The sequence below is a fragment of the Orcinus orca genome, chromosome 1 (assembly GCF_937001465.1).
Source record: "Orcinus orca chromosome 1, mOrcOrc1.1, whole genome shotgun sequence".
NCBI classification, from domain to species: domain Eukaryota; kingdom Metazoa; phylum Chordata; class Mammalia; order Artiodactyla; family Delphinidae; genus Orcinus; species Orcinus orca.
In genome coordinates, this window is record NC_064559.1 from 196,636,976 (window position 1) to 196,650,549 (window position 13,574).

At 36.7% G+C, this 13,574-nt stretch overlaps 1 protein-coding gene across 23 annotated transcripts in view; it reads left to right on the forward strand.

The window, feature by feature from the left end:
- Positions 1-13,574, forward strand: part of EIF4G3 (eukaryotic translation initiation factor 4 gamma 3) — a 362,883-nt gene that overhangs the window by 176,661 nt on the left and 172,648 nt on the right. For 11 of the 23 annotated variants that reach the window (XM_033433181.2, XM_033433186.2, XM_049706431.1 and 8 more), the window contains 3 exons: positions 4,649-4,744; positions 6,146-6,259; positions 9,784-9,816. In XM_033433181.2, the coding sequence (XP_033289072.1) occupies positions 4,715-4,744; positions 6,146-6,259; positions 9,784-9,816 (177 nt within the window). In that variant the 5' untranslated portion in view covers positions 4,649-4,714. The remainder of the gene's footprint in view (positions 1-4,648; positions 4,745-6,145; positions 6,260-9,783; positions 9,817-13,574) is intronic. The other 12 variants (XM_049706459.1, XM_049706447.1, XM_033433183.2 and 9 more) reach the window with 3 other exon arrangements.

Below are 13,574 nucleotides of genomic sequence, written 5' to 3' on the forward strand. Positions count from 1 at the left end.
TCATTAAATAATAAGACCTGAAAGTTGAAATTACTCCTTGATTCATGGGCTGCAGAATGGATGTTGTGAGAGCAGGCAGGAAAGCATCATTAATCTCGTACATCTCCTTCGCAGCCCTTGGGTGACCAGGTGCACTGTCAACAAGCTGTAATATTTTGAAAGGCATCATTTTTTCTGAGCAGTAGGTCTCAACAGTGGGCTTAAAATATTCAGTATACCATGCTGTCAACAGATGTGTTGTCATCCAGGCTTTGTTGTTCCACGTATAGAACGCACGCAGACTAGATTTAGCAGAATTCTTAAGGGCCCTAAGATTTTCAGAATGATAAATGAGCACGGACTTCAGCTAAAAGTCACCAGATGCATTAGCCCCTAACAAGATAGTCAGCCAATCTTTTGAAGCTTTGAAGCCAGACGTTGACTTCTCTCTAGCTGTGAAAGTCCTAGATGGCATCTTCTTAAATGGAAGGCTGTTTCATCTACACTGAAAATCTGTAGTTTAGTGTAGCCACCTTCATTCCTTACCTTAGCTGGATATTATGGGTAACTTGCTGCAGCTTCAACATCAGCACTTGTGGCTTCACCTTGGATTTGTATGTCATGGAGACATACAAATACAAGCCTCTTTCCTAAAACCTCATGAACCAACCACCTCTGCTAGCGTTAAACTTTTCCTCCTGCAAATTCTTCACTTCTCTCAGCCTTCAGAACCAAAGAGAGTTAGGACCTTGCTCTAGGTTAGGTTTTGGCTTAAAGGAATGTTGTTGCCGGTTTGATCTCTCCAGACCACTAAAGTTTTCTCCATATCAGCAATAAGGCTGTTTTGTCTTCTTATCATTCGTGTGTCCACTGAAATAGCAGTTGTAATTTCGTTCAAGAAGTAACTTTTCCTTTGCATTCACAACTTGGCTAACTGGCGCAACAGGCGTATCTTTCTGCCCATCTCAGCTTTCGACATGCTTTCCTCACTAAGCTTAATCATTTCTAGTTTTTGATTTAAAGTGAGAGACATGGGACTCTTCCTTTCACTTGAACACTTGGAGGCCATCGCAGGGTTATTAATTGGCCTAATTTCAATACTGTTGTGTCTCAGGGAATAGGGAGGCCCGAGGAGAGTGAGAAAGATGGGGAACAGCTTGTCAGTGGAGCAGTCAGAATACACACAACATTTATGGATTAAGTTCGCCGACTTATATGGGTGCAGTTCATGGTGCCCCAAAACAATTATAATAGTAACCTTAAAGATCACTGATCACAGGTCACCATAGCAAATATAATAATAATAATGAAAAAGTTAAAAATATTGCGAGAATTACCAAAATGTGACACAGAGACATGAAGTGAGCAAGTGTTACTGGGAAAATAGAGTTGATAATCATGCTTATATAGCACAGGGAACTATATTCAATACCTTGTAATAACCTTATATTGGAAAAGAATCTGAACAAGAATATATGTAGATACATATAACTGAATCAGTTTGCTGTACATCTGAAACTAATACAACATTGTAAATCAACTATACTTAAAAAAAAAAGACACGCTTGATGCAGGGTTCCTGCAAACCTTCAATTTGTAGAAATCAAAGTATCTGTGAAGTACAGTAACACGCAGCACAATAAAATGAGGTGTGCCCTTAATACAGAGTATGTAAAATAAAACCTACAAGTTGTATCCTATATCCCTCTTTCAATTCTATTTCTGCGAAGTAGCAATTTTAAGTTTGCTATATGTCTTCCCAAGACATCTTTGAGTATACTATTAGCATATATCAAAAAACACTACACAAATAGGATTTTTATTCTTACTAATTCTGTGATTTGCTTATGTCACTTAATATTGTAGATACCTTTCCATGACAGTGTATGTAGATTTACCTCATTCTTTCTTAGCTCAGAGATTACACTACGTTCTCTCTTTGACTGAATATAGCTTACTTTAATCTCTCTCTTATAAATGGAGACATTTATAAGACATTTATAAGCACTCTGTATTCAGAGTGCTTCTTTATTTTTTGCTATTATGAATTTATCTTTAGGGTCAATTTCTTGAAATGGAATTGTGTAATAAAAGGATAAGCTTATTTAAAATTTGGTAAGTATCACCTGATAGCTCTTTGAAAGGCTATGGCTACATAATTTTTAAATCAGATTTATGTGTGCCTGCACACATGTGCACAATATTGAATTTAGTCTTTACGGCAGTATTTATTTAAGGGGAAGTGAGTGTTTTAAGAAATAACCTTTCATCTCCTTGTCATATGTGAAGTGCTTAGAATGGTTTCTGAAACATATTAAGAGCTATCTAAATGCTATAATTATTTTTGTTTGCTTAATTCCCTTCTATTTTGAAAATTGAAAATCTTATCAATTTTTTCACACATCCTTATTTTGAAAACCGTCAGCATCTGGACCTAAGTTGCTGTTAGTGTGTTCTGTGTTGTAATGGGATTCACCCTCAGATTTCTATCTTTAATTGTCACAATCACTGTTTTTTAAGTAGTTATTATGGACTTAAAGGTTATGTATGCAGTACAAAGTGTGTTTTGATTGGCTTGTCTTCCTTCACTGGCATTCTGTTAACAGAGAGTCAATTACCACCATTTGCTAGTTTTTGTTGTTACCTGCAGTTAATAAAAAAAGTCAGTGACTTAAGAGAGTTCATTGAAACTTGAAAGTAATGATGAAAATGAGAATATGTCTCAACTTGTAAACTTGTACAGTGAACTGGATTGCCATTTAAATATAAAGCATTCATGTATATAGTCTTGGAGAAGTAAATCTTTGTGATAACTTTGAAAGTATTTGAAAAGGAAAGTATGAACAAAATCTATTATGACTATCAAAATGACTATCCCTGCTTCTCTATACATTTGATGTTATGAAACATGTTCATAGAATGTTCCCATTCAGGCTTTTGCAGTGTTTTTCAACAAAGTGTAATAGTATATTGAAGAAGTTACTCGAGAATAATTTAATCAATAAACTTGGTTAATCATGTCATTAAATGCAGAGAAGAGAGGAAAAGCATAGAGGCATCTTTCACGGTTGTACTCCCTGCCTCAACAACAGGTACAAGTCAAAATCATTCCTTGAAATTTCTAAAACCATTCACAAAGAATGGACAGATTCTCCACAAGAAAGCTGAGCGAGGTATTGGCAAAATTTCTTTATCAATGCACCTATTAACATATTGCAAAATGGGAGACTTCCCTGGTGGCACAGTGGCTAAGAATCAGCCTGCCAATGCAGGGGACACGATTCAATCCCTGATCCGGAAAGATTCCCTCATGCTGCAGAGCAGCTAAGCCCGTGCGCCACAACTACTGAGCCTGTGCTCTAGAGCCCACACGCCACAACTACTGAAGCCCACGTACCCTAGGGCCAGCGTGCCACAACTACTGAGCCCACGTGCTGCAACTACTGAAGCCCATGCGCCTAGAGCCTGTGCTCTGCAACAAGAGAAGCCACCGCAATGAGAGGCCCGCGCACTGCAGTGAAGAGTAGCCTCCTCTCGCCGCAACTACAGAAAGCCCGCGCGCAGTAAGGAAGACCCAAGGCAGCCAAAAATTAAAAAAATAAAATAAAAAATAAAAAGTTGTCCAATAATGTTGTCCATTAACAACAACAAAAAAAATATACATATATACATATACATACAAAAATATACATATATATTGCCATATATATAATGGCATACGTTGTGAGAGAGGAATCACAACCATGTGTGGCAGTCATCAGATGTTATGCTTTGCATTCAGGTGAAACTGCTTGTGTACAGAATATGCATCAGCTCTTTTCATACATACAATTTAAATATGAGAAGTATTTGATTATTTTTTGCTTGTTTAAAAGAGTAATTCCAAGCTAAAGGAAAATAAATTGTTTTATTAATATTCATTTTGAGAGCAATGATAGAGTTTCAGTATTGATAGAGCACCAGCTATGTGTGGACAGTAAGGGTGGTATTACTGAATGGAAGAACTTGAGCCTGAATGTTAATTCACATACTTCTTTTGCAGTTAGTTGTGTGTTTACTTATATGGCTCTAGTGTTGAAGATATTGGTGAAAAGTTTGAATAAGATCAAATATGGCCAGCATGCATGTTTTCAGCGTCTTCTGTGAAAAAAATGGGCTGCTGTTCCTTTCTGTAATACACTAGTTATGAGAGGGCTAAGTTCTTATGTAACTTTTTGAAGTGTAGAAAGAGATTTCTCTGTGTTTTCATAAGGGGTACATCTCAATTCTGTGTGTATTATCTTGACAGCCAGAAGTTTATGCTTCAGTATAAAGTACAGTATTCCCCCCTTATCTGCAATTTCACTTTCCGAGGTTTCAGTTAACGGCAGTCAACCACAGTCTGAAAATACTACATGGAAACTTCCAGAAATAAATTATTCATAAGTTTTAAATTGCTCACCGTTCTGAGTAGTGTGATGAAATTGCTTCTCATCAGGAGATTTAAGAAAACTTCTAAAAAAGCTGCACTGATTCTGAATTGCTGGATATTGTGATAAAGATAAGTTTTTAAAAGTAGAGCTGTAAACAACATTAATAAACACTTTCCTAAACTTTTGAATGCTTTGAATTTGAGTTACTATGCCATATTTACTCACGTTATGATATTGTTCTTGCCATTCTTTGACAGACCCCTTATCCCTCTGGACAGAATGCAGGTCCAACCACATTGGTATACCCTCAAGCTCCTCAGACAATGAATTCACAACCTCAGACCCGTTCTCCGGTAAGTAAGCAGAAACTTGTTCTAGATAATATTCTCCACCTAAGTTTGTGTTTGTAGTAGCTTAGGTTCTTTTGGCTAATATTTTTACTCGATTTTGGAAAATTTTTACCAAAATAATTTTTAAAATTATTATTACTATTATTATTGGATAGCATTGCATTTTCAGACCTTTCCTATAGGAATAATTTGAATTTATTAAGAACAAGAAGAAATGGAGCTTTTAATCTTCTTTTACTTTTCTGTGTCATTCAAGTTCTGGTTGCATTCAAGTTCACTTCATCTCAGCTCTTAATTTGTTATTTGCACTGTTCAAAATTCAGGAGAAGTGTAAAGCATGATTTTGAAAGTAAATTAAATTTCATTAATTGGACTCTGAAATTCCAGTGTTTTGGGAAGTAAGACTGAATCGTTGTTACTAGATCAGTTCTAACTATTTGACTGTGTGGACATATGCATGACTTACACCAGTAGTGTATTTATTTCTTCAGACGGTAAATAAATTGTCATACAAGTGTAAATGCTATCATCCTCTTTGCTCATCTTTTACATGGATTGCAATAAGTATTTCAGAGACTGAGAATTTACTCAAGGTTCATCCTTTTGTTTCACAAAAGTGTACAGTGGCTTCAGCTGTCCATTCCTTAGAATGTTGTTTCCTGCCCTGCATGATTAGTTTTTGCTAGAAGGTGCTTCTGTAACATCTCACATTGTCTCTCACACCCCTACTTGTATCTCAGCTCTGTGTTTTCCTCAGAATACAGGGATCTTCTTTTGGTTCTCCACCTTTGCTTTTTCGCCTGTAGTACAGGAATATTTCATTGCATTAGCTCCTGTTCATTTGGTTTTATGCATGAATTTAGGAATATTGAAATATGTGATAGAATTGGTCAAAGAACTAGGAGATCACAGACTTCACCAAAATGTAATCTCTTTCTTATCCTCCTCCTACCTTCCTTTTCCCTATTGCCCTCTTCTCCAATACTGTTCTTAGATCCTGGTTCTTCCCAGGGGGTGGAACCATTCTAAGGAGGTGGGACTTTGGTCCTAGTTGGCCGTTTGCTTGTCTGGGTTTTTTTGTTTGTTTTTTGGGTTTTTTTGCCGAAATGGTCAACAAGATGTCTGATGCAAGTTTTGTTCTGAGAGTGGTTTGGGAATGTGGACACTTGACTACTGGGAATGGGCCTGAGATCTCACCAGATTAATTTAGATAGGCCCCAGTTCTAATCATTAAACATGGAACGTTGTGATAAGCTCTTATTGCAAAGGATTCTATGGCCCTTTTTACCCCTTTACCCCTTTTATAATTATTGGGGAAAAATAAAAGAAAATTAAATTTACATGGTTAGAACTGGCGCAAAACCTGACTGAAGAGCTGCATCTCTAAACCAGTTTTTTTGACAGCCCAGCAGAACAGTGCCAATACATTGCACAGACAACTGGAAGAGGAGGAAGGTTTTGGAACAGACTCCCGTTTACAGGTCCTTGGCTGGAAGAGGCTGGATAAAATACTGCATTGTAAGCAATATAACAAACTGTACTTCTTGCAGGCAGTGGTGCCTCTGGCACACATTATTTTTGACCACATCCATTTATTGGCTGATGAACACAAATGCACTGATTGCTTCCTCTCTGAAAGTCTAACCTAGCATGGCAGTTTTTGCCAGGCATAGTGGGGAAAAGAATAACAAATTGGGTGGGTCTTCTCTATTGGGAATTAGACAGGAGTAATTTGGGGTTTAGATTCTTCTTTATTTTAAACTTGAAGAGGGATATCCCTTTCAGATGAATTTGATTTTAAAAGATAAATTTCAAGGCTTCTTTTTCCCTCTTTCCATTTTATAATTGAATATCAAGGGGAAAACTGTCTATAGTTGTCAGCCATTTTTCTGTGGTCATAAACTCTTCAGACACTATCCTCTATGCAATTTTTACCATCTGCTCTGCTAGTGACCATTACCACCCCCATTACTAAAAACCACACACATAACATTCCATTACATATCCCAAAACAAGTGCAAGACTAGCAGACCCCACACTACTCTTGCTTGTTGTTTTGGGTCCAGTTTTCTTTGCTTCATTTGTGTTGGTGCTGGGAGGGTGAAGTTGGGTTTGGAATTTGGCAGGATTGCATTTCTTCTGACATCCCAAGTTGCCATAGTCTAGTCTCATCCATCCCACAGCTATCCCAACTGGTGAGGAGAGGTAAGCTGTTGCACTAAGGAAGGGACTCTCCCCATGGCTTTGTAGAGCAGCTAAAGCTTACTCCGTTCTATTTCTGCATTAATGGGCCATTGGCAATTGCACAGTTTAGGCTTCTCTGTTCTTCCCTGGACAGCTGCCTTTGCAATCCAACTGGCTTCAAGTGGCCCCCCTCCCTCCTTGAGGTGATCTTTGTGCCTGTATTTCTACTTGATACTTAGTATCTTAGTTAAATTTATATTGTTGAAAGTCTTGTTTAAAAGTAAAAAAAATAGTGATAAGCTACCTATATATTCCATTTTCTGGTTGTATTGGAACTCTTTAAACTGTAATTTTTTTAAAAATAGCTTCCAAAATAGTGAAACTATTGAATGCTTAATCGAGAGAGGGGGACAGTTTGGCTTTTGCAGTAACCTGTAACCATTGGTTATTTTTATATTCTGTGGTGCTAAGTGCCAAAGTTATATCAATATATGTTGGCCATGCTCAGTGACCAACTGTGCACAGAAGAGTGGGTGGGTGGGTGAGTGGGTGGCATTAACGTTGGATCCAAGTTCACAGAAGATTGCTTTCCTTAATATCTACAGTCCTCACCATCTTAAAGACCCCTCTTTAAAAAGAAAAAAAAAAGAAAAAGAAACAAAAGTTTCTATTTTTAATATGAGCCAGCAGCGACTACAGTTTGTTCTGTTGCTTACAGTTACCCATAGGATTAAGACTATTGTCATTACAAATGAAAAACTCAATAGCCAATGGTGACTAGTGCAAAATAGACTAGGGTACTTTCCCACTAACTTTTTTTTTTTAATATATGTGTAATTTTATAAGGTACTCCTCTTGCTCATAGAAAATTCTCTTTTGACTGGAACATTCCAAATATATAAAGTTTCAACTTTTATTTTAGAGCCTTAGAAATGGGGCCTTTCTGTGGAACAGTGATAAGACAGGTACTACTGTACTAAGGTTCATTTTTTAACGTGGCCCTTCTCTCCCATTTCCTTCAAAAGTGTCATGAAGAAACATCTCACTTCTACCCCCCCACTTTAATACCACCTGGGTGGTGTTAACCTATTCTTGAAGCTTGATGTCCATAGTAGAGGTTTGATCTGTGTTCTTTTCATAGTTGGAAAACTGAAAATATAAGACATCAGTTTCTTGGAAGAGAAAATGTTCTGCAAGAACAGTAGCTGCCATTATCATCATTCTGAAAAACTATTTTACAGTGGTTGTTAGCAGATCTAATGGCTAGCTAACACACTGTAATCGTACAGGTCATGGAGAGCTCATTAAGTTGTATTGAATAACTTCAAAATATGTCAAGGTACTTTTCATTACTTAAATAATAGGTATACATTTTAGCTTCTAAGGTAAATTCTTGATAGAGCTGTCTTCAGTCATCTCCTACATTGTGGCTTGTGACCCACTGCAATTTCTTGAAAATTTTTTATATTAAGTAATGGCAGTGGAGGAAATAATTCCAAATCTCTTGCATATGCTATTGTGGGTAACTTAAATTCTGAGTATGAGGGTTTGTTTCTTAGTTCATCTTCAGTCTGGATAACCCATTATAACGAGCTAACGGAAGGAAGGCTCAAACAACGGAAGGAAAATATGTATTTTAGCTTTTTAAATGTTTTAAGTAAAATCCTTGTAAGGTTTGCATTCAAAACTGCTCACTAAATATTTTCTGTTAACTGTTAAAGAGGGTGGTTAACGTTTCAGTAGTTAATGTGTAGGTAGCCAGTACATGACTCTATGGGCCCGAATAATTCCTCTGTTCTTTTTAGTAAAATCACTTTGGAAGCCCAGTTTTGCTCTGATGAAGAATTATTTGATCTTAGAGATTTTGTATTTAAAATTTGATGGGTGAAAAAGCTTTTTCTTCCATTCTAAGTTAGTGAAAGTAAGAGTTGGAATATGTATTACCCGCTTTCAAGTACTCTATGATTTAGCTAAGAAGTTAGGTTTTCTTTGGCTTTTATTCTCAATATCAGATAGCAGTAGGTACATGTATACAGTCTTGTGCTGTTGTGTATAAATAGTAATTGAGAGATTTGACTTCTTTTACTCTTTTTTTCTTCTTGAGCTTATAATAGTACCGCTTTGATTACTAATGTTACAGAATGATGTTCTTTACTACTGTTCGCTTTCATATGCCTGGTATTAAACATTACTAGTTAATTGAATTTAAATATATATAATTATTTATATATTTACATATATTTATATATCATAAATATATTTTATATATATTTATATATGCTTATATATTTATAATAGATAAATTTTAATCTTTAACTCCAAGAAACAAAGGAAGATACTGAAATTTCCATTTCACGTGTGAGATATCCATTTAACTTAAGTAAATTTGAAATCCATCCTATTACATTCTTTATTTCCTGCTGGACATTATAATTACCTCCTGCCTATTTCTTGTAATGTAAAAGCATTTCTCATTCCCTCTAGTTATATCAGTTGCATAAGCATAGTTGACTTTTCATATGTTTGTCTTAATATAACCACTTAGTGTTTCAAACTTTCTTTTGTTTTATTTTAGGGTTTAAAAAAATTCCTATCAGAGAAGCACCTTTATGTGCCTAACAGCTTAGCTGTTTCTCTCCCAGCTGATAAATGGCAAACTATTTCTGGTAGAGGTGTTAACCTCTTGACTCTCAGTACCTGTCTGTCACTGTCCTGCAGCAAAGCTTTGACTGTTTGTGTTTTTTTTTTCTTGTGGGTTTTATTTCTTTTGGCATAATGTGTGACATTTTGGTTTTTGTTGTGGTGTTTCTGACTCTTTGTGCCTTTCCTTTTGTGTTTGTTTTCCCTCCTTTTCTCAGTTTGCAGCGGGGCCTCGACCTGCCCATCATCAGGTACTGTACCCTTGCCCCTTCACTATTACCCTTAACTAATAGGTGGGGGCTTTAGTAGTTTCTGACTCTTAGAATGCTGCCATTCCATGGACCCACTCAAACCAGTCTTTTCCGGAGTAGCTTCGGTCTGAGGTAATGCAGTTCTTTTTGTATTTCACAGCATTTTGTTATTAACAAACCAATTTCCTTCTGTTTATTACACAGTTTAAAAATAATAGAGTTTTTTTACTTTCCAAAAAATAATTGCTCTGAATTTAGAGGACCTTGAAAATGTTTAGATATATTAAGCCATTACAGATTTTGTGGATACCTGTATTAAGTTTAAATTTAACTGAATGGAATAGGCAACATTCTAAGGGTTTTCTGTTAACATCCTGATGTAACTTGTATTGATGTGTATAAAATAGCATTAGTATTTCTAAAACCACTTAATCTCAGTTACTAACTTAGACCTAATAACAGATTCATTAACTATAATATACATTCATTTGCTGCATAGAATTATCTTTATTCTTAGGATATATAGAAAATAGATACCTTATTTAGTTTTAATATTTTTAGCCTATTTGTTCTTTTAAATGAAGTAATTGTATAAATTAAAATTTCAAAAATGTATATGCAGACACTAGTTTATTTAGCAGGAATATACTAGAAGGGATGGTTTGGGAGAAAGAAAAAGACTTGCAGAATTTTTTCCCCAAAGTGTTCTGAAACATTTTCTCATTCTGTAGTAGAAAGAGCCTACTAAATTCTAAATCTGATAGATCTGGGTTTATATTACCAGTCTACTGTGTAACCTACCAGCTGAGTTAAGCAGTTCTTTTTCTGAGCCTCAGTTTCCTCATATGTAAAATGGGGTAAATACCCTTTCCATCACAGATAATATATGTAAGTCAGCTACCATAAAATAGGCAGCCAGGAAGGGTTGGCTATTTTTAATATCGTCATGCAACTTGGTATGGTTTGATAAAATGAGAGGAATATTACCAGCGTTTACCTGTGGTATGATATTTAGAATTCTTATTACTGAGTAAATGGTTATTGTTTAATTGAAACCTTTCATTATCTAGCAGTGATTTAATACAAAGCTCTACTTCTCAAAATACAGTCTTTCCAATTTGGACGATGTAAAAGCCAAGCAGATTCTGAGGTGTTAAAGGCATTTTGCAGGAGAACTCAGAGGTGGTTGTATGAAGAGGATGGCAATTCTTTGGATTTGATAAAGAAAACTCAGGGGTATCTTTTACTCGATAGAGATAGCATAGTTAAAATACTTTAAGAGCTTGGACTTTGATGTCAGCTAGACCTAGATTTAACTCTTCCTTATTAACTGGGTGTTCTTGGGCAATCTACTTACTGCTCTCAGCCTCAGTTTTCTCATCTGTAAAATGGGGACAGTATCAATACCATCTCAGGACTAATGTGAAGAGTAAATGAGATAATACAAATAAAATGATTAGCAGGGTGACATATACTACGAATCTAGGGGATAAGATTACTAATAATTAAAAAAATAGATAATCTCTTAGGTAAAAAGATTGATTATACATTTTTTTGGTAACAGATCTAGTCAAGGGCCATAAAAAAGGCAGGGTTTACATTTCAGTCAGGGGTAAAGCCAGTTACTCCTGACAGAAAGTTGGAAGATGTCTGTTCAAGAAGCAGAGTAAAAAGAAACTAGTGATTCAGTAAAAAGTTTTCTGAGCTCCTTCATATAAGGCTGTTTCTATTACTTGGGTTCAGTTGCAGTGGTCCTCAGATAGGGAAGTTGTGTTTAAGCCTTTATATATTGTCATCTTTGGGAAAATCTTTTTTTTTTTTTTTTTTAAGAATACCAGGTGTGCCTTTTTTTTAAAATTTATTTATTTTTGGCTGTGTTGGGTCTTCGTTTCTGTGCGAGTACTTTCTCTAGTCGCGGCAAGCAGGGGCCACTCTTCATCACGGTGCGCGGGCCTCTCACTATCGCGGCCTCTCTTGTTGCGGAGCACAGGCTCCAGACACGCAGACTCAGTAGTTGTGGCTCACAGGCCTAGTCGCTCTGCGGCATGTGGGATCCTCCCAGACCAGGGCTCGAACCCATGTCCCCTGCATTGGCAGGCAGATTCTCAACCACTGCGCCACCAGGGAAGCCCGGGAAAATCTATTTTTAAAAATTTTCTTCTGAGCCTAAAGGTTTGTGATACATTTTGTCTTTATTTAATTCCAACAACCAAGGAAAACTGTAAGAAATCTTACTGAGAAAAGGTTAATTTCTATGCTGAAATCATTTTTCACGTGTAATATGTCTCAAAGAAAAGTATTGGCAGATTATCCTTCATTAATTTGTAGGATGATGCTTGTGAAATTACAGCATGTTTCAACCATTAAAAGAGTAGAACTATATATGTATATATATTTATTATTTATCTGTTAGCAAGAAACCCACACTAGTTTTTTTTTTTTTTGCGGTACGCCAGCCTCTCACTGTTGTGGCCTCTCCTGTTGCGGAGCACAGGCTCTGGACGCTCAGGCTCAGCGGCCATGGCTCACGGGCCCAGCCGCTCCGCGGCATGTGGGATCTTCCCGGACTGGGGCACGAACCCGTGTCCCCTTCATCGGCAGGCGGATTCTCAACCACTGCGCCACCAGGGAAGCGCCCCACACTAGTTCTTGAAGATGGGTTCTTGAGATGCAGCATAAATCCAGAGCATTGCTTTTGGATACAAAAACTTCGGTTAGCTGGCCGCTTTTAATCTGGTATTCTTCCTTCCTAAATACAATTAAAATTTTTTTCCTTATACCTCACAGAATTGAGTGAGTAAGGAAATACATAACCTTGGCTCAGGCTTCTGCAGTAGCTATCTTGGAGAAATAGAGAAGGGGAGAGTGTGGTTGAAGTGACACTGCTGAGCAGCATGTAGTTGAACCAGTGTTGTGGAACAGCATGGAGTACACTGTTAGGAAGAGTTTGCTGTCTTGTATCCATGAATGTAGGAGCCAGTTCGGCTTATTTCCCTGTGGAGTTGGTATTGGCATTTTGGATGGAATAACCAGTTATGAAAAACTGCCCTGTATATTGCAGTTCCTTTAGCAACTTTTGGGCCATACATGCCAGTGGAATTCCCCCAGTGACAATTTAAAAAACAAAACAAAATATACCTTCCTACATTTCCAGATACACTCTGTGGAGGTGATGCTATTTCCCATTTAAGAATCCCTGGCCGAAGTCTGTATTTAAGAGATCTTCCTCTCAAGCCTAAGCCAGATAGAGACCTAAACCCTAAGAGGTTCATGGAGAAGCATGGATTCATGCTCATAATACAAAACAAGACATATAGAGGCTTGCATAATGAAAACAATACAGTTGATAACAAAAGTTGAGTGGTATACAGAAAATACATTTTTTAAGGGAAAACATCTTTGTCCTGGGATATTTTTAGTTTGTTGTGATTAAGACTCAAAGTTGAAGGCCCAAATGGTTTTTTCATCTACGGCTGTTTGCTTTGGCCAGAGGAATTAAATCAAGGGTTAGAGTTAGTCTTGACTAGTTAGAATTAGTGAATAGATTTCTCATTTCTCCTTTATTAAATTATTCATCAGTGACTGCCTTTCCAATCATATGTCCTTTCATGCTTTGATCTTAGTATTTTTACAAAATAATTTGATGCTGGATGATGTTTCCTATGATTGATGATTCTAAAGTCCCATAGTAAATACATAACTTCTCGTGGATGTTTAGTAACAATTGGTTCTATAAACTGTTGACTAAATATAATGCA